Here is a 12,959-nt window from a genome sequence, read left to right as displayed (position 1 = left end):
GAATTATTGTGAGCTGTTCAGCATCATGCTTGCCTTAGAGCTGAGGCCATCTTGAATGAAAAACCAAAGACATTACAGAGAAATGAAATGCAGCCCATGTGAATTTATTTTAAGGCCAAACAAATTCCAAGCCCTTTTTACACATATTCTTTTGAAAATTATTTTAATGATGGCAAAACTGACATTACTGTTTTATAGATTTTCCTCTCTCTCTCTCTCTCTTACTCATGGATGGGTTAGTTAACAACCAACAGCCAAGAGCAGCCACCAGCTTGACATCAGGAGGAAGATGCCAGGAGCACAGATGGTCCACAACCCAGATAATTAGCTTCCAAAGAAGAAACCATATCTCATAAGTCTTCTCTGAATGTAGAGTTTGGTCGGGCACAGCTGGGGCAGAGGACAAGCAGGCATCCTGAAAACTCTTCTTTACTTCTTAAAATGTTGGTAGAGCACTCACCCACTTCCTGTGGACAACCACCTACTCATAAGACCTGCAGGGAAGAATTCCAAATAAATATTGTTGACACTCCACCCTAAAGGAGGGTCAGCGGAACTCTCTACTCCTTAAGTGTGGGATGCACGTGGTAACTTCCTCCCAAAGAGCACAGGATGGGAGGGGGTGGAGAGAGTGTAATTTTACAGTGGAGGAACCTGATAAATACTACTCTTGCCAGGTGATAAAGGTCAACATCAACAGTCATAAATTATGTTGATAGTATGTACTATTGATATATTATGAAAATGATACTTCACCTCTGTGATCTTCCTCCCCAAACCCATAATCCCAGTCTAATCATGAGAAAACAATCAGACAAACTAAATTCCAACAGAGGGGCATCCTATAGTATGCCTGACCAGTACTTCTCAAAACTATCAAGGCCATCAAAAACAAGGAACAACTGAGAAACTTGTCACAGCCCAGAGGAGCCTAAGGAGACATGACAACTATATGTAACACAGTATTCTGGATTGGATCTTGTAACAGAAAGAGGACATTTGGTAAACACTAAGGAAATCTGATTAAACTATGGACTTTGATAATAATAATTTATCAATATTGGTCCCTGAATTATAATAAATATACCATACATGTGAAGATCTTAATAACAAAGAGAGCTCTGGGGAGGCACATGGGAACTCACTGTACTATCTGCTCAATCATTCTGTAAATCTAAAACTGTTTTAGCAAATAAAGTGCTAGGGGTGCCTGGGTGGCTCAGTCGGTTAAGGGTCCGAATCTTGATCTCTACCCAGGTCATGATCTCATGATTGGTGAGTCAGAGCCCCAAATGGGGCTCTGTATTGATGGTGTGGAGCCTGCTTGGGATTCTCTCTCCGCCCCCCCCCTCTCTGCCCCTTCCCTGCTTCTGCTCTCTTTCTCAAAATAGATAAATAAACTTAAGCAAAGAAATGAAGTCTACTAGTAGTAGTTTGTAGTAGGTGTACTAGTAATGATGGGACAAAAGCACTTCCAACCACTTGAGGTTTTTTGTATGCCTTTTCTTAGTTGTTTGGCTTTTTGACTTTCGTTCTTCTGGAGCATTTATCATTGCACCCAGAGCTCTTTAGAGCTTATCCTATCCACACCCTTTCCATGTTTCCAAGGACTTTGTCCGCAACGGTCCAGGATGATCTCATTCAGTCTCGTGGCTTTCATCACTACCTCTCTTCTGGCATTTCCAAATCTTCTCTGGTTCAGATCAGATCACTCACTGTTCATCCAACTCTCTATTACACAGCGCCCCCTAGGCGCCCAATCAACTCAGCACTTCCAAACCCGAACTTTGATTCTCCCTAAACCCGCTTCTCTCCTTTCTTGTTTCACTCACAGAGGCCAGAACCCAGACTCCTCTTTCCTGGCGCCCTGCGAAGCAGTCCTTAAGTTCTGTCAACGCCTCCTTCTTCGGGCTTTTTGCACTGTGTTCTCTTTTCCATCCCTGCTCCCAGGCCCTCAACACCTCTGGCCTCCCCGCCTTCAGGTATTCCCTTTCTCCTTCCCCGTGTCTTCCCTTGCTTCATTCCTCTGCTTCTTTCCATCCCTCTAACAAGAGTGTATATATTTTCCCAGGCCTCCTCCAGGCACTTCATGACTCCTCTTCGCTGTAATCCCTCACCACGAATGTGTGAGTGTGTGTGTTTACCTTTTGTGTTGAGATATAAAATCACAAGGAATTAGTGGCTGAGTTTCCACAATCTATTTGTAAATATACGAAGGCCCATACAAAGCCCATTTTAAGAGCACCAGCCATTAACTCAATTCTCTTGCTTAGATGGACCTAAGCAAGTAGTGACACAAGAGTCATTTCTGAATTAGGTAACGGAAAAAGCTGACATAAGATGGCTGCAGAACTCAGTCAAATTAAGACCTATAAAACGAAGGTGCTAAAAGATAAAAGAGGAAACTTTTAAGAGTGTAAGGAAAGGAAGAGAGATTTAAAATATTTTGCTTGAGGCCGTGTCGCATGCGATGCAATAAAGGAGTCTCAGTCCCGCCGAGCCAGCCAGGAGTCGAACCTGGAATCTTCTGATCCGTAGTCAGACGCGTTATCCATTGCGCCACTGGCCCTGAGACAATTACACTCGCCTCAATGATGACACTTCAAGCTTATATTGCAGGGTTTCATGGGACGTGTAGTCCCTTGACGGACTTCTATGAATGCACGAAGCATTCTGGGAGATAGAAATTCGTCGAGAACCAGACCCTGAGATTGGTGGATCTTCCGGAGCCACGCCGTAAGCCACTGTGCAGCCCGCGGATTGGCGGGAGGAGCCACTCCCCACCCCTCCGCCTCTCGCTCTGAAGCCGTGGAAGACGCTCTGGTTGTTAGGGCGACTCATCCCGCCTTCCGGGGGCTTTTTTCTGGCTTTTTGATTGGCTGCTAATATCAAGGAATCCCGGCGTGGACAGCGCGAGGGAAAAGATGGCGGCGATGGCGGTCGGAGGTGCCGGTGGGAGCCGCGTGTCCAGCGGCAGGGACCTGAATTGCGTCCCCGAAATAGCTGACACTTTGGGGGCTGTGGCCAAGCAGGGGTGAGGGCCCAGACCTCTGCAAGCGGAATGCGGGCTCCGAACTCGGGGACGAAGGGGGGACAGACTAGTCATCCCCGAGAAGCAGGGGTGAGGGGGTCGGAGTAAGATTAGGGCGGGAGAAACCATTACTCCTTGCGGGTGGGTGGAGAGCCTTAGGCTCTGGGGCGTAAGGAAAAAAAAAAAAAAAAAACTTATTGGAGGTGTGTGGTCACTGAGCCCCAAAGTCGGGGGAGTTGTCAGGTAAACTCGAAGAGGGGACATACAGATCTCCAAGGCCCTGGAGAGCGGGATTACAGTCTGAGAGTAGGAGGGAGAGTTAGGGGGCTAGAGAGAGAAGAGGTAAATCTTAAGGGGGAAGGCATGGGCGATACTGGGGCAAATCTGGATGTGACGATCCTGGAAAACCGGTGACAGCAGAGTAGAAATCCGCTTGGGGTGGATTTTTATCTTCTCTCCATGTCTTTTCAATGCCTGTGTTTTGGGGAGAAATTGAGGCACAGTGCAGCGGAAGTGATCTGCCCCAAGGTGGGCTGAACTCAGCAGTCCCGTCGGGTGACTGATGGCAGCTGAGAGGGTTGTGCAGAATTGAGATAGCCTAATCCAGTTGCTTGGATTTCTGGGCACTGCTGCTCTCTTTACATGACGATTCTGGGTCTGTCGCGGTTGTAGGTTTGATTTCCTCTGCATGCCTGTCTTCCACCCGCGTTTCAAGAGGGAGTTCACTCAGGAACCTGCTAAGAATCGGCCGGGCCCCCAGACACGATCAGACCTACTGCTGTCAGGAAGGGGTAGGGACCATCCCATATGCCCCTTAATTATTAGAGGCAGTAACAACTTCTGCTTTAACAGTGCCCTCATTCTCCTCCTTTCCTGACTTGGATATATTGGTTAGTCCTGGGACACAGATAACTCTTGTTTTCTTGCTTACCTGCTAAAAGCTGTAGTCTATTCTGCATCAGGCTATCCCATATCTGTGATAGAAAGTCTTTTATCTCTCATCTCTACTCTTTATTCCCTGTTAAGAACTAGAAATTGAACAAGTAAAGTGCTGACCCTCATTTAGTCTTTGTCTTTCTTGGATGGGGGGAGTGCAGACTGGAATACGCTAATTGTGGGAAAGCTTTCTCCATGGATTCGTCCAGACTCAAAAGTGGAGAAGATCCGCAGGAACTCCGAGGCGGTAAGACTGTTTCACCAATCCAATGGATTTGTCTAGAGGTCAGGTTCATAACCACGCTGGGTGCAAAGAGCAGTTTTTTTTTTTTTTCTCCCATAACTTAGTAAATCTAATACAATTCAATTAAAGCTAATTGGATTCCTAGCTCTTAACCTTTTCCTCTTGATCTCCATTCCAGGCCATGTTACAGGAGCTGAATTTTGGGGCATATTTGGGTCTTCCAGCTTTCCTGCTGCCCCTAAATCAGGAAGATAACACAAACTTGGCCAGGGTTTTGACCAACCACATCCACACTGGCCACCACTCCTCCATGGTATGGCTAAGGGCCTCCCTTTCTGCTGCATGTTATGATAGTCTGCTAGGTATTTTCTTGTTCCTAGCCATTGAGTAAAGAGTGCATTTGGGAGAACTGACATGTCAGTACTGCCTACCAGCATCTAAAAGTGGTAAGCAGACTGTTATAAAATATATAGAATGTATAGTTATTTCTAGAAACTTACAGTTGCAATAAAGGACAAGGCAGGTATTTACATAAGGATATACACAAGGTAAGTGTACATGTGCATATAACCACAAGTTGGGAAAAACATAAAAGGATTAACTTGTGAGCTGGATCAAGATTTTTCTTTTTTTGAAGTTTATTTTGAGAGAGCAAGCACGAGTGGGGAAGGGGCAGAGAGAGAGGGAGAGAGAATCTGAAGCAGGCTCTGTACTGTCAACACAGAGCCTGACACGGAGCTCAATCTCACAACTGTGAGCCGAAATCAAGAGTGGGATGCTTAACTGAGCCACCCAGGTGCCCTGTGGATCAAGATATTTTTAACTGAAGGAAGCTTTCTGGACCTACTGAGTTCCAAAGAGTTCTAAATAGAGTACTTGTTCATGTGCAGTTCTGGATGCGGGTACCCTTGGTGGCCCCAGAGGACCTGAGAGATGATATAATTGAGAATGCACCAAGTACACACACAGAGGAGTACAGTGGAGAGGAGAAGACATGGATGTGGTATGTCTCCTTTTGCTGCTGTGCCAGGGCAAAGGGGAGGATAAGGGGAGGTACAGGGTGGAGCCTGTAGGGAGGTCTCCTCGAGCTGTGGTAATTGGTGAGCTATATATATTTGACTGTATTTTTCTGTATTTGACCCCGACAGGTGGCACAACTTCCGGACCTTGTGTGACTATAGCAAGAGGATTGCGGTGGGTAAGTCCACAAGGGTACTGGGATAGGTATCCCTTCTCTGACCTCCTGCAAGTAAGAATTAGGAGTTTTGGGGGCACCTGGGTGGCTCAGTTGGTTAAGCATCCGACTTCGGCTCAGGTCATGATCTCATAGTTTGTGAGACTGGGCTCTGCTGTCAGCACAGAGCTCACTTCAGATCCTCTGTCTCCCTCTCTCTCTGCTTTTCCCCTGCACACATTCTCCCTCTCTCTTATATATATCTCTCTCAAAACTAAATAAATATTAAAAAAAAAAGAATTAGGAGTTTTTGGAGATGCCAAGTGAAATGTGTGCATTTTTGGTAACTATGTACTTCTGGTGACTTTACAGCTTGAAATACTTTTTTATCAAGTTTTGTTAAAATGAAGATTTTTTTACTTTTTTTAATGTTTATTTATTTGAGAGAGAGAGAGAGAGCAAGCAGGGGAGGGGCAGAGGGAGAGAGAGAATCCTAAGCAGGCTCCTCGCTGTTAGTACAGAGCCCAGTGCAGGGCTCAGTCTCATGAACCATGAGATCATGACCTGATCTGAAATTAAGAGACGCTTAACTGACTGAGCCACACAGGCATCCCTGGTTTACTTTTTTTTTTTTTTTTTTTTTTCTTTTAAGCTATGTTGTTAGTACACAGAACACTTCATTGTTATTTAGGGGGAAGACAAATGTCACTAATTGAATATCTCTGAAGCTAGATTGATAAGGGGGAGAAAATACCTTTCCCTTCTAGTTCTGAGAAACTTCCTCTTTGGTTCCCAGGAGGAGGGATTCCTTGATGATGATACACATTAGCCACCTTGGCACAGACACCTTATGGTGTGGAAAAACTAAAATTCATTTTTTATGTCCTCTTCTTCTCTGCCTTCAACATAGATTTGACTTCCTTAAACCCAGAGACCTGTTGGAACCTGACCCGAGTGTCAAAATGGTTCCCAGTATGTCAGGCAATCTGGACTTCGCAGGGTCACCATGGAGATGGCATCCCTCAAAAGAGTTCCTCTTTTAGCTTGTGGAGCATCAGATTGATAATTCTGCCATTTTCATTTCAAAGTCAGGGTTGGCTTGTGAAAAGTTGTTTAACAACATGCTAAATGTGAAATGTCAACCCTTACTCTAAACTTTTCCTTGTTCAGGCACTTGGGTGGCTCAGTCGGTTAAGCGTCTGGCTTCAACTTAGGTCATGACCTCACGGTTCATGGGTTTGTGACCTACTTTGGGCTCTGTGCTGACAGCTCAGAGCCTGGAGCCCCCTTCGAGTTCTGTGTCTCCCTCTCTCTCTGCCCCTCCCCCCACTTGTGCTGTCTCTGTCTCTCAAAAATAAATATTAAAATTTCTTTAAACTTTTCCCTGTTCAGAGCATCAAATGAAGACTTCATTGGGTTTTATGAAATGGCTTTCTGACTTTGGTAGTCTATTAAAGAAAGGAGTTTGAAAGTTGCTGTATACTGTTAACATTGTCTGCCCATGTTCTGCCTGAAATACCATGATTGTTTATGAAAAGTATCTTTAATAAAGCTGGATACAGTTAAAAAAAAAAAAAGAATCAGGAGTTTCAGGGGCGCCTGGGTGGCTCAGTCAGTTAAGCAGCTGACTTCGGCTCAGGTCATGATCTCGCAGTCTGTGAGTTCGAGCCCCGCGTCGGGCTCTGTGCTGACAGCTCAGAGCCTGGAGCCTGTTTCAGATTCTGTGTCTCCCTCTCTCTGACCCTCCCCTGTTCATGCTCTGTCTTTCCCTGTCTCAAATAAAAAAAAAAAAAACATTTAAAAAAAAAAAGGAGTTTCATGTATACTTGGCTGCTGGGCAGTTTTGCTACTTTATGTCTCAGTAGGCCTTGCTCTTAAGGAGTAAACAGATGTTGCACAAAAAAGCAAGGAAAGCCTTCTTATATAGTAGTAGTTAACTTTCTTTTCCCTCGTGTAGCTCTTGAAATTGGGGCCGACCTCCCATCTAACCATGTCATTGATCGTTGGCTTGGGGAGCCCATCAAAGCAGCCATTCTCCCCACCAGCATTTTCCTGACCAATAAGAAGGGATTTCCTGTTCTTTCTAAGATGCATCAGAGGCTGATCTTCCGGCTCCTCAAGGTGGGTGGTAGAAGGTTTCCAAAGATACTCCAGCTAATCCTCTTGCCTTATTCACATATGTGTGGTGCTTTTTTTTTTTTTTTTTTCTGTGAGGCTGATTCTTTTCCTTTCTGGTTTCTGGGGAGCGATTTCATCAAAATTGGAGCTCTTGAGAACAAAGAGGCAAATGGGATTAGGAGCCCCAGAACATTTCAAAAGGAACCAAATCTCATGAGAACTTTGCAGAAGGTTTCATTTAAGATGTTACAGTGAGGATCGATGGGGCTGTTTGAGTCAGGATGATGCTTATATGGCATTAGAGGGCTTTATAAGTTTATTGAAGCTTCATGCTGTTGTGTTGATACTTGGAGATATCTGCTGAACTGGAAGACTGATCGTTTGGGCCTTATTTTACGCCAGGGTTCTTTGGCCATAAGCCATAACAATATCCCAGAATCTTGGTTCGAGGACTGTACCTGATGGTCTGACTTCTCTCACAGCTGGAAGTGCAGTTCATCATCACAGGCACCAACCACCACTCAGAGAAGGAGTTCTGTTCTTACCTCCAGTACCTGGAATACTTGAGCCAGAACCGTCCTCCACCCAATGCTTACGAACTCTTTGCCAAGGGCTATGAAGACTATCTGCAGTCCCCACTCCAGGTGGGTCTGGAGTATTCTGAGAGGAGGGAGGTGTGGGAGAAGAGTCTCTGACCATAGGTGCCCTAAAATCCTACCAGAGCTCAGGAAGCAGTGGGAAATTTTTTGGTATTCTGGTGTGTTGCCCTTGCCAGAAACTGGCTAACTTATTTTCCCTTTTTCCTCTCATTCATCAGCCACTGATGGACAATCTGGAATCTCAGACATATGAAGTGTTTGAAAAGGACCCCATCAAATACTCTCAATATCAGCAGGTATAGTGTGGGTCTGGGTCAAGTACAGGGCCGGGATGTCCTGGGTGAAGATGGGATCATAGCCATGAGGTCTTTTCTCCTTCCTCCACCAGGCCATCTATAAATGTCTGTTAGATCGAGTGCCTGACGAAGAGAAGGATACCAATGTCCAGTGAGTGCTCTTGCCCGCAATCCCAGAGATTTGCATACCTCTTCTCTATCTGCTAAGTCAGCTTGACCCTTCCTCTTTCTTAGGGTGCTAATGGTGTTGGGAGCAGGCCGGGGTCCCCTGGTAAATGCTTCTCTGAGGGCAGCCAAGCAGGCTGACCGGAGGATAAAGCTGTATGCTGTGGAGAAGAACCCAAATGCCGTGGTGACGTGAGTAGCAACCTCCTTGCTGGGAAGTTTGTCTCCAGTGCCAGTTTTTCTTACCAGTGTCCTCACTTGAATTATCTTTATTTTAGGCTAGAGAACTGGCAATTTGAAGAATGGGGAAGCCAGGTGACCGTAGTCTCATCGGACATGCGGGAATGGGTGGCTCCAGAGAAAGCAGACATCATTGTCAGTGAGCTTTTGGGCTCCTTTGCTGACAATGAACTGTCACCTGAGTGCCTGGATGGAGCCCAACACTTCTTAAAAGGTGCCTCTAGGCTGGGGTGTGCTGAGTAAGGGGAATGGATTCTCAGCTTGGAAGGCTGTGGCAGTTTGGGGGGCGGGGGCGGGTTGAGTGAGGCAGCAGCAGCCTAGGAGGAGGTGACAAGGTTTAAAGGAACGTGGGTTGGACTTGGGTCAGTGTCCTAGCAAATGAAGTAACTTCTCTGAACCTCACTGTTCACATCTGTAAAATGAGAGCAGTGGACTAGAGCAGATCCTTCTTAAGTCTGAGGTCTGTGGATTCCCTGAGCTGATGTAATATGTACCTTGGGCTTAGCTTTCATCCAGATATCAAGGTTCTTTATGACCCTACAGAAGTTAAGAACCACTAGATTAGAATATCTTAGGTTCTTTCCAGTTTTAACCTGTGTCTCTGTAAGTTAACCTCAAAGTAGAATTTCTCATGAAAGGACCTAGACAAAACAGACCTAGACCACTCCATGTTGTCACATGTGGTATGTTTTGATGTAGGAGGTTTAAACCTTCAGTTAGACGCACCATTTTCATCCCTTGGGAACTAATATGACCCTCCTACTCTCCAGATGATGGTGTGAGCATCCCTGGGGAGTATACCTCCTTTCTGGCTCCCATCTCCTCCTCCAAGCTGTATAATGAGGTCCGCGCCTGTCGGGAAAAGGACCGTGACCCTGAGGTAAAGAGCCACTGTCTTCTGGAGAGCTCTTTTCTCTTTAGTCATCTTCTTTTTCTACGTTAGCATCAACTGTTTTCTTGCACTGGAGAAGATGAAGTGATGGAGAAGCTGGGGATGTGGGAAAGCGAAAGTTGAAATGAAAATGTTACCCTTTTCTGTGTCCCTGAGGCTCAGGCTTCTTTTCCCGGGGAAGTAGGTGTGTCTTGCCTGTCTGCTCCAGCTCTTGCTTGGTCTCTTGGGACAGGCCCAGTTTGAGATGCCTTACGTGGTACGGCTGCACAACTTCCACCAGCTGTCGGCGCCCCAGCCCTGTTTTACCTTCAGCCATCCCAACAGAGGTGGGTTCCCGTATGACTCTCCTCTGACTGGATGGGTGAGAGCTTACCTTTCTGGTTTCTTCTCTTGCTATCCTGGGTCTGCTCTGTCTAGGCTTCCCATCCTGTTTTTTGCTTTTGCTTTACCAAGTTGTCTAGAGCTTTTGGCCCCTTGTCATCCACATAACTCTTCCCTGACAGATCCTATGATTGACAACAACCGCTATTGCACCTTGGAGTTTCCTGTGGAGGTGAACACAGTGCTACATGGCTTTGCAGGCTACTTTGAAACTGTGCTTTATCAGGACATCACCCTGAGTGAGTGTCTGGGGCAGTGGATGGCAGGGCATGAGTATGTTACCTGGGCAGTTTTGTTAATGTTTCATTTAGATGCACAGGGAGCCCAAGAATCAATGAATGGGGATCTTTGATTACTTGTTTCTCTATTCACAGAAGACACGCCCCTCAACCCAGGCAAAAAGCAGAGTCACAGAGACCTCAATGTTTTCATTATTTTTTCAAACAGGTATCCGTCCAGAAACTCACTCTCCTGGGATGTTCTCATGGTTTCCCATCCTCTTCCCTATTAAGGTAGGAATCACCTTTAATACTCCATGGGTTAAGGAGTAACTTTTGCCATTGGTGTTCTGCCCTTTCCCTGCTCTCAGGAGGATGCTTGAGTATGACCCATGTTCTGCTGCTCCCACATGTTCTTGGATCCCTGTCGTAGATGTTGAGATGTCTGCGGTGCCTGTCTCCTTAGCTTCCCCACATCTCCTCAGGCTCCTCTTCTGTCTAGTCTCTACCTTGAGCAAGAGTCATCTTTTAAAAGCCCAGATCTTGTCATATCTCTGTCCTGCTTAATACCGTTCATTGACCTCCCACTGCCATCAGGGGAAAGGTTTAACCTTGTAAGACGTGGTGTGATCTAGTTTTAGCTTGTCTTTTCAGCTACTGTTCCCTTAGTTACATTGCATCAGCCCTATGGACCACCTTTTTTTTTTTTTTTTAATTGAAGTATAATTAACAAAGCAGTGTTATATTAGTTTCAGGTGTGCAACATAATCAACAATTCTGTACATTACTCAATGCTCATCATGATTCTGTGGACCTTCTTTTGGTTTCTCTAATATCCTGTCTTCTTTCCTGCCTCAGGGTTTCACACCTCCTTTGCCTGGAAAGTTCTTTGTTCATCTCTTCACTCAGCTGACTTATATTCCAGGTCCCCTTAAACATTCCACTTGTCAGATAACTTTGACTGCCTGAACTAGGTTCGCCTTGCCTCCTAGGTGCTCTTGTAGCGCAATGTTCTCTGCATGTTCATAGCACTCATCACACTTCTGATGATTTGTTTAGTGTCTGATTGTTCAGATAATTCATTCTGAAAGACTTCAAATAAACTTCATGAGGGTTGGAATGTCATGTTTTATCCTTTTCTCGGCACACTTAGCTCAGTAGTACATTGCCACATACAATTCATTAGCTCCACCCTGAACCTCCCTGTCTTTCTTCTTACAGCAGCCCATTACGGTACGCGAAGGCCAGACCATCTGTGTCCGTTTCTGGCGGTGCAGCAATTCCAAGAAGGTGTGGTATGAGTGGGCTGTGACAGCACCAGTCTGTTCTGCTATTCATAACCCCACAGGCCGCTCATACACCATCGGCCTCTAGCCCTGCCTACAAGTGTTGAGACCTTGGAAGCAGCTTCAAGTTCTGCTCCTGTAGCACAGAAAGTGCAGTACATCTGTGGGCTGTGATTCCCCTTGCCCATCAGAGTGGAGCATTTCAGTCTGCTTTCCTGCCTTACATCAAGGTGGGCAAAGGATGAGAATTAATTGCAGGGCTCGAGCCACCAATCTGTGAAGACTTCAGGCCAGGGTGGGAGGAATTAGTGCTGGATCTGAAGCTACTCCAACAGGCATTCGGCCTCAAGCGCTCCCTGGAATAGCCCTGAGAACATGTGGATTGAACAAATTTTCAGCCCTTTTCCCTGCCCATCTCTGTTCCTGTTTTGATGGTTTTGTGTGGGAGGAAATACAAATAAAGTGAAGTTATAGCCTTTTCCTGCTCCAACCCTGTTGCCCCCTGCCTCTGCTTTCCCACACTTTACTTAAACCTAGGCATATTCAGATCTGTGCCCTTATGCAAGATTCAAAGCGCCCTAAAACTTTGTTCCCTATTCAGGAAGCTTAATGGTCACTCTTGGACTCGGCCGTAGGCCTTTTCGGCCAGCTGCAAAGAGGTCTTGTACATTAGGTCCTGTGATTAGGCTTTTCTCTGGGGATGAAATTTTGCCACTATGGAGAAAGATGTAGTAGTGAGTGAAGCCAGCTTCCCTTCCACTTTTCTGAGCTGCTGCACCACCAGCTCCTTTGCTACCTCTTGGAAGGGAAGCTGGAAGCCATCCAGGCATCTCCAGCAAGAAGGCACCTATTTTGTTTGAATAAAATCACAAGGTGAGAGTTTGAAGTCCTGAGTCCAATTCTCCATTTTACAGAGGAGGAATCAAACTGATAGATACGAAGTTAGTATTCAAGACTGGAACACAGATCCTCTGACTCTGGCTCTCTTGATGTTATAACCAGCTATGTTTTTGGCAGCACGTATGGGGCAAGGGAAGTGTGGGGATTATGGAAGCCCTTGGAATGTGAGAATGGACCTTAGTTCCTTCTCTTTCTGGTTAGAGAGGGCTGAGTGTTGCACCCACGGAGTCCCAGGAGAATCTTCCAAGTTTACTCTTGCAGTGGGAGGCGTGTGAACTGTGGGACCAGGTAATGACGATATGGCAGAATGTGAAAGAAGACAAATCTGTTACAAGACTTGTGTTTCCCGGGGCCAAAGCACTAAGGGCAAGAGGAGATGGTTGGGAGGGTTGTGTAGACAGCCAGCTCAGAATGGGGATGTGGAGTTCGGCATCCCTCCTGACCTGTGCCGCAGTGTCCCCAAAGCTGTCACAGGTAAG

At 46.0% G+C, this 12,959-nt stretch overlaps 1 protein-coding gene, 1 long non-coding RNA gene and 1 other non-coding gene across 3 annotated transcripts; 1 reads left to right on the top strand and 2 right to left on the bottom strand.

Moving 5' to 3' along the window:
• Nucleotides 1-141: 141 nt before the first annotated feature.
• LOC122239555 lies at nt 142-2,764 on the bottom strand. The gene is made up of 2 exons (XR_006218743.1): nt 2,518-2,764; nt 142-494 (listed from the first exon to the last, which is right to left on the bottom strand). It is a non-coding gene; the product is annotated as an uncharacterized LOC122239555 (long non-coding RNA).
• On the bottom strand, nt 2,497-2,569 carry TRNAR-ACG. Its single transcript has one exon. It is a non-coding gene; the product is annotated as a tRNA-Arg (tRNA).
• A 99-nt stretch (nt 2,765-2,863) lies between the features above and the next one.
• PRMT5 (protein arginine methyltransferase 5) lies at nt 2,864-12,070 on the top strand. The gene is made up of 17 exons (XM_007097960.3): nt 2,864-3,034; nt 3,704-3,822; nt 4,129-4,214; nt 4,390-4,524; nt 5,102-5,214; nt 5,360-5,409; nt 7,343-7,506; nt 7,986-8,147; nt 8,321-8,398; nt 8,491-8,549; nt 8,633-8,755; nt 8,842-9,017; nt 9,574-9,683; nt 9,928-10,021; nt 10,199-10,315; nt 10,524-10,588; nt 11,516-12,070. The coding sequence occupies exons 1-17, from the start codon at nt 2,925-2,927 to the stop codon at nt 11,666-11,668; spliced, it is 1,914 nt and encodes a 637-aa protein (XP_007098022.1). The 5' UTR covers nt 2,864-2,924; the 3' UTR covers nt 11,669-12,070.
• The last annotated feature ends 889 nt before the right edge of the window (nt 12,071-12,959 follow it).

This window comes from Panthera tigris, chromosome B3, assembly GCF_018350195.1.
Source record: "Panthera tigris isolate Pti1 chromosome B3, P.tigris_Pti1_mat1.1, whole genome shotgun sequence".
Classification (NCBI taxonomy): Eukaryota; Metazoa; Chordata; class Mammalia; order Carnivora; family Felidae; genus Panthera; species Panthera tigris.
Note: the sequence above shows the minus strand (reverse complement) of the source record. Positions and strands in the feature narration are given on the sequence as shown.

What these genes read in the sequence shown, in the direction of transcription:
- PRMT5 (XM_007097960.3), top strand. Translation starts at nt 2,925, where the DNA reads ATGGCGGCGATGGCGGTCGGAGGTGCCGGTGGGAGCCGCGTGTCCAGC. An exon ending in AACCCAAATGCCGTGGTGAC is followed by an intron (nt 8,756 to 8,841) that starts GTGAGTAGCAAC and finishes TCTTTATTTTAG; the next exon opens with GCTAGAGAACTGGCAATTTG. An exon ending in AGCCCAACACTTCTTAAAAG is followed by an intron (nt 9,018 to 9,573) that starts GTGCCTCTAGGC and finishes CCTACTCTCCAG; the next exon opens with ATGATGGTGTGAGCATCCCT.